The sequence below is a fragment of the Berghia stephanieae genome, chromosome 8 (assembly GCF_034508935.2).
Source record: "Berghia stephanieae isolate SIO BIC M18660-M18661 chromosome 8, UCSD_Bste_1.3, whole genome shotgun sequence".
Taxonomy (NCBI): Eukaryota; Metazoa; Mollusca; class Gastropoda; order Nudibranchia; family Aeolidiidae; genus Berghia; species Berghia stephanieae.
Window position 1 is genome coordinate 3,347,171 of NC_088367.1, and position 7,500 is coordinate 3,354,670.

At 38.7% G+C, this 7,500-nt stretch overlaps 1 protein-coding gene across 1 annotated transcript in view; it reads left to right on the forward strand.

Annotated features, from left to right (window-relative positions):
* The window catches only part of LOC144977943 (uncharacterized), a gene marked incomplete in the record, with an annotated part of 62,916 nt that overhangs the window by 46,002 nt on the left and 9,414 nt on the right, over nucleotides 1-7,500 (forward strand). Inside the window, 2 exon segments of the mRNA XM_078923353.1 lie at nucleotides 4,300-4,494; nucleotides 5,280-5,507. Coding sequence (XP_078779479.1) covers nucleotides 4,300-4,494; nucleotides 5,280-5,507 — 423 coding nt within the window.

A 7,500-nucleotide genomic window follows, 5' to 3' on the forward strand; every position in this document is an offset into this window, starting at 1 on the left:
TCAGCTTCACAAGGATGGACAAAAAAAAGAGAAGGGGGGGGGGGAGGGGGTTGGCCAGAAAAGAAAAAGATCTTGACTGACTGAACTCGAGTACGATACTGATCCGATTACTTGATTGGTATGATCTCTGTTACCTGATATAGGAGCGTCCTGGAGCCATCGTTAACTTATAGCCTGACAATTAGAACCCTCTAGGACTTACAGTTTGACGTCATTGTTAATGTTTGCGCAGCGTCTAGTGAGTTGTCGTTAGTAGAGCTCAAGGAAAACAAGTGATCCCATTGGTTGAACTATTGAATACAACTCACGAGTTGTTTTCTTTTGTGGCCATAAACTTGTCTTTTGACGTCATTTTTAGGTCAGTGTCAGGCAGGCCGTAGCCATCGTTAAGTTATAGCCTGAAACTGAAACCCAAAAAGACTGGCATTTTGACGTCAATATTTGTTTTTTGCACCGCATAGTGAGTTGTCGTTAGTAGTGCTCATGGAAACAAGTGGTCCCAATGGTTGAACTGTTGAATACAACGCACGATTTGTTTTCTTTTGTGGCGAAACACTGGCCTTTTGGCGTCATTTTAGGTAGTAGTAGTAGTAGCGTATGGCTACACCTCCAAATTTATTTCGTCAACCCAGCTTCTAAAGTCTTTCTCCGCCCTAAGGACGGTTTCGTACCACCTTCAAGTTAGTGACTGGACAGTGGATGACTATGTAATCGCTGGTCTCTGGGGCTGCCTGACATTTCTGGCAGGTGTCACTGTTTCCAAGTTTCCATCTGCACATATTTGATGCGGTTCTGCCATGTCCAGTTAAGAGGCGATTTGAGGAAACCCAGTATTCCCTGGCGTTACTGAATGCTGGCAATCTTTTGGTTGGATCTTTTTTAGGTCAGTGTCAGGCTATAACTTTACGAAGGTTACGGTTGTCCCCGATTGATAAAGAGGGCATCAGAAAATCAGGACCACACCCGAGATCAGATAGGTCTCTTTACTTGTGGGGCAAGTTCTCTACTAGTTGAGTTATTTAGAGGGGTGAGTCTTTTTTACTTTACGAAACTCGCCGAAACCCAATCCCAGGTTCACTCCCCAATGGTGTACATTTCCCTGAGTCCCAGGTTCACTCCCTACTGCTACCTACTTCCCATAACTTTGTCAGGTTTCGTCGGGTTTCGTAAAAAAAGACACATCGTATTTCGAGTGCCAATGTAAGTATCGGTTCCAGGGTTGGGTTTTGCTTCCAGTTTGACGTTTTTTAAATGCCAAATTCCAAAATCCTAGCATTTTCAGGTCGTTTGGCATGGTACAATTCGGTTGGGCATTATATATAGAATTTCTTTTTTTTATTTTTTTTGTCTGTTTTGCATTTAATTAAGAATTAAATAATTTGACCTAATTAGTAGACAGATACATAAAAATGGCCAGACAATTTATCTGTTATCACATCAAACTGGCAAGACGAGGAGAATGTTCATGGCTGTGTGACAGGAGAATACATTTTTATTTCTACTTTAAAGTAAATTCAGCAGAATCGAATTGATGCATCACAACCCCTGAGACCATAATTTAACATTTGAGTTAATGATCTGGCAGTATGTCCTAACAAATGTCAACACCAATTATACCATGATATAAATTCCAGAACTATCTACAGTATTTGAAAAAAAATGACACTGCATGCATATTACATATATTGTGTGTATTTTTTTATGTGTGTTTTTTTTTTGGTTGTTGCTTGCTTTAAATAATCTCCGGCTTTATTCTCTAGATGTGATCACTTTCACCTTTGACCTTTCATTATTATTTCAATTAATCTACCATTTTCTAGATGTTACCAGTGTGATCCTTACCATTTCCTGATTTAACATTATGCAGGATTTACTTGGAAGCCATCTTCATCTTTACCAGAAATTTCAGCAGAAAGATCATAACCCCTGACCGTCATATTTAATTGGCCTCTTTCTTTGGGAATGATTCCAGAAGACTGTAATTTAGCAAATTAATATTACGCCTATTGTTAAAAAAAAGGAAGTCGGAACATTGCAGAAAATTATAGACCTATTAGTGTAACATGTATTTTATGTAATGTTCTGGGATCCGTAATAAATGATAGGTGTATCTTGTCTATTGAGTAATTTAGAAAGAAACAGTCTTGTGTAACTCAATTACATAATGTAATGGAAGATTTTTCTTGAATGATTGATGAGGGTAGAAGCATAGATGGAGTATATCTTGACTTCCAAAAGGCTTTTGACTCTGTTCCTTGTGAAATGTTATTTTAAAAAAGAGAATCATCTGGAATAAGTGGGATTGTTACTGATTCGATTAAATGTTTTATTTTTAAAATATCAAATATGGGGTTATTGAAAATAGTAAAATGTCAGATTTCTAGAATGTTTTAAGTGGTATACCCCAGGGTTGTGTTTTGGGTTCACTGCTTTTAATAATATACATTAATGACCAACCAGTACCTGATGGGCTCTCTACAACTTGTAAACTATTTGCAGATGACACAAAGATATACCTATGCAGATTTTAATAAACTCTTGATTATTCAGGCGGATATTGATTCTCTTTCTAAGTAGTCTAAGGAATTGTGCGGCTATGTGGTCTTGTGGTATGACACTCGCTTTCGGATCGGAAGGTCCAGTGTTCGAGCCTCGCGCTCGGCTCATAGTTGAGTCCTTGGAGAAGGCTCTTTACTCACATTCTCTCCCCCTACTCAGGTGTGAAATGAGTACCTGGTCGTTAACAGCGTTGTCTGTGTCCGAAAAAATGTAGTATCGCCTAACGGGCGTCATGTCCCGTCCTACATGTTAAATGTTGCTGTTGACCAGGGACCCCTTGTAAAGCGCTTTGAGCACATTTAGTGGATATTGCGCTTTATAAAACTCAATTTAATTTAAAGGAATGGCAATTAAAGTTTGATGTAGACAAATGTAAGGTTTTGTATAAAGGAAAAAATAACCCTTGTAATGACTATTATCATGCTAACATTTACTGTGCAGAACCATTGTCTGTGGCAGAATTTGAGAAGGATCTTGGTATTGTATGTGACCCTTTTTAATGTTTTTCACACGCATGTCAATGATTGCATTAATAAGTCTAATTGAATTGAAAATAATTATTTGTAGAATTTACATGTACCTATATGTTTTATCATTGTGTAAATCAATTGTAAGGGCAGTCCTAGAAAATAGAAATCATATTTGGAGACCCATGTACAAGATAAAATCAATAAGCATCGAAAATGTGCAAAGGTGAGCCACAAGAATCCATGCCATACGAGCAGAGATTAACGCTTAGAGTCTGGTGTCTCGGAGTTATAGCGCTATATAAGTTTTCAGCATTATTATCATTATTTTTCAGCATTATTATTAACAACTCTAAATCCACCAAGAAGAATTTGTGGGGATTTAATTCAGCTATATAAAATTGTTCATTCTGTGTATAATGTGGATACAACAGTCCTTTCTACATTCTCTCCTCTTACTTTAACAAGAGGTGATAAATTTAAAATCTATATTTTAAGATGTTAAACTGAATTTAGACTAAATTCCAAAGATCATCGTATATTATTGATATTTGGAATGGCATTAAATTTGAAACAAAAAACAAACCCGCTGGTTCTCTTCGAACTTTTTAAGAAAATGATCTGCAAAGAATTAAATTCATTGAGATCTGACTTGACTTGACTTAGATGCCTTTCGCGTCTCGACCGAAAGATCGGGTCGCCTTGGCTGTTTCCAGTATTTCCTGTGTGAGGTGTCTCCAATATTGCCGGTCCTCTGCTAGGGTTCTCAGATTTTCAAGGTCCCCTGCCGTTATGAGACTAATGAGATATGAATACGATTAATGATTGTAATAATCAACAAATAATGTGATTTATTAAGATTGTTTCAATATCATGTCTTGTATAAACCATTGAAATGATATATAATACTAGTTCACCTTTCAGAAAATATAATGTATTATTATTATTATTATTATTATTATTATTATTATTATTATTATTATTATTATTATTATTATTATTATTATTATTATTATTATTATTATTATTATTATTATTACCATCATCATAATCATCATTATTATTATATTAATGTAATGCTTCAAAAAGATTCTTTAAAAAAAAAAATTACATGATTATACGAATATCTCAGATTGCCAACTATCCGAATCGTATTTATTGAAATAATAACCCTCCTTATCTCCGAACCCCCCCCCCCCTCCCCACACACACATACACACACACCACCAACACCACCACCCCTTCCCCCCAACAACAATTCACGGTCCATCAGACAACATGACCATCGACAAAGACCACGACGTTCTCATGAGCCTCATCACGGACGGGACCGACGACAACTACGAGATGGTCCCGTTACTGACGGAAAACGCCAGTAGTCTGTACAACAAGAATTACGACGACAGTTTTTACGACACTCATCAGCTGTTACTGCCGAAAGCTTCCATTTCGTGTCGGCCAAAACCAGGTAAAATGGGATTTTGGTTCTTTTTTTTTTTTGGGAGGGGGGGGGGGGGGGGGGGGGGGTGTGGTTTTTTTTTGTCGTTTTTTTTTTTTTTTTTTGGGGGGGGGGGGGGTTGTTTATTTTTTTTGTCGCTCGTTTTTTTGGGGTTGGGGGGAGGGGTGGGGGTGGGTTGGGTTTTTTTGGGTTTTTTTTGCAATACAGTCAAAGCCAGTATTTGGAACGCCGCTTCATCGGAATACCCGCTTAACTGGAACAATCTGTCTCTGATAGGGGGGGGGGGGGGTTGTTTATTTTTTGTCTGTTTTTTTTGGGGGAGGGGGGGGGGGGGGGGGGGTTGGGTTATTTTTTGTGTGTGTGTTTCTTTTGAAATACAGTCAAAGCCAGTATATGGAACGACGGTTTATCGGAATATCCGCTTAACTGGAACAATCTGTCTCTGATAGATTTTTAAAAATATATATAATTATATAATAATAATATATTATTATTATTATTATTATTATTATTATTATTATTATTATTATTATTATTATTATTATTATTATTATTATTATTATTATTATTATTATTATTATTATTATTATTATGTTCATGAATTTATTGACAAAATGTAGACATTTATTTTTTCTTTCACACCATACTTATTATTTAAAAATCTCCCCCCCCCACCCCTCCCCCTCCCTCACCTCACCTCTCCCTCCCTCCTCCCCTACACATATCATACAATGTCATTGCTCACCTCTCCCTCCCTCCTCCCCTAAACATATCATACAATGTCATTGTTTCAGGCCCGTTCATGCCATGCGATGACCTGTTTGGTTGGTGGTCTCTCCGATGCGGCGTCTGGATCGTCTTCCTGTTGGCGTTGCTAGGCAACTTCGTTGTTTTCTTCGTATCCGTGACGAGCCGTTCCAAGATGGACGTCCCTCGGTTCTTGATTTGCAACCTGGCCCTGGCCGACTTCTTCATGGGGATCTATCTAGGCATGCTGGCCATCGTGGACGCGTCAACCTTGGGTAAGAACGCCATGGCTTATAGAAGGAACGACACTGACGTCACTCATCTCTTTGTCATTGTTTTTTTTTTAACCCAGCTATTATTACGAGGGAGGTTAACTTTTATTTTTAAAAAAATTAAAATTCCATTTATTTATCCCCAAGGGGGAGTTTATTCTTTAGGGGTCTATTCCAAGGGATCACTGGACTAAGCCGGAATGCAGCGCCGCAAAGTGAGCTCAGCCGACTAGGGTGACTTGTTCAAGGCCACACAACGAGTCGGGTAGTCGAACTCGGTACCTTTTGGGTACGAAGAGGGTTTTAACTTGAGCTAACTTGAGCTTTTATATAGCGCAATATCCACTTAATGTGCTTAAAGTGCTTTACAAGGGTCCCTGACCAACAGTATCATGTAAGATGTAGAACGAGACATGACGCCTGTTAGGGGATTAATATTACAGTTTTTTTTTCGACAGAGACCACGCTGTTAACGGCCAGTTACTTATTTTAAACCTGAGTACGGTGAGAGAATGTAAGTAAAGAGCCTTTTCCGTGGACTCAACTATGTGCCTGCTGCCGCTCAGAGCTGGACTCGAACCCAGAACCCTCCGATCCAAAGGCGAGTGCCATACCACTAACCACATTAGCCACCACCGAGCTCATTGGTTTGGAAAGTAAACAGGATGTGACGTCATAAGTATTATAGCAAAGACGCCTTGTTTTATAAGAGAAAGGAAATAGTTTCATATGAATATTAGATTAAGTCAGCCAATCGAAACACGCCCAATGGAATTCAAACACACTTGGCCGGAAGTATTACGCATAAGATAATTTATTGGTAATATCCGGTTGTGTCTGGAAGTCTGGACCAGGGGGTAATAGAGTTCAACAGTCTTGACGTCACTTCCCTCGTAATGACGCATAGTAACCTAATAACTGGTTCTAAACTATCGGAACAATGGCGGACGCCCAAATGAAATACTTCTCCGAGTGTATCCAGAGGAGAAAAAAAACATTATAAATCTGATCATGTTTTGATTTTTATACATTCTGATCACATGACATGTGAAAAAGTTCGAGCCAGCATGAAGAATAATAAGTAACGGCTTTCTTTGTTTAGAACCAATCTGCTCGTTGCTGGGTGGACGTGACATCAGACTATTGAATCCTATTAACAATAAATCATGTTTGGAAGATCGTGTAGTGTATGATACGGAAGGGAACGAAGTTGACTACACTCAGCTCTTTGTTATTATTTGTAGACAGCCTGTGTTACACTAACTATAAACGTTGAAGGTTACACTTTCGAGTGTGTGTGTGTGTGTTGGTATTTTTAATCTTTGCTGGAGGATACTGTGAGTATTTTGCCTAAACGCATAACACCAATTGGTGGTTATAAATAAATAATATATTATACACGCTAAACTGATCCTCACAAACAGTTTATGTCGTCGACTCAATCTTTTGTAATGGGCCAGTATTTTCTATCTTGTACACCAAACACCCGGTGCGGCTATGTGGTCTAGTGGTATGACACTCGCTTTCGGATAGGAAGGTCCTGGGTTCGAGCCTCGCGCTCGGCGCATAGTTGAGTCCTTGGAAAAGGGTCTTCACTCACATTCTCTCACCGTACTCGTGTGTAAAATGAGTACCTAGCCGTTAACAGCGTTGTCTTTGTCCGAAAAATTGTAATATCGCCTAACAGGCGTCATGTCCCGTCCTACATGTTAAATGTTGCTGTTGACGAGGGACCCCTTGTAAAGCACTTTGAGCACATTTAGTGGATATTGCGCTATATAAAGCTCAATTTTGAAACACCGGCTCCCCAACTTTACAGTTGAATATTTAAAGGAAGTCATGTCACGTAAATCTTAGATTAAGCCAACCAATCGAAACGCGCCCAATGGAATTCTAACAAAGTTGACCGGAAGTAAGATGCATACGATAATTTATTGGTCATATCCGTTGTGTCGTCTGGAAGGCTGGACCAGGAGATAGATAATTAACAGTAAAT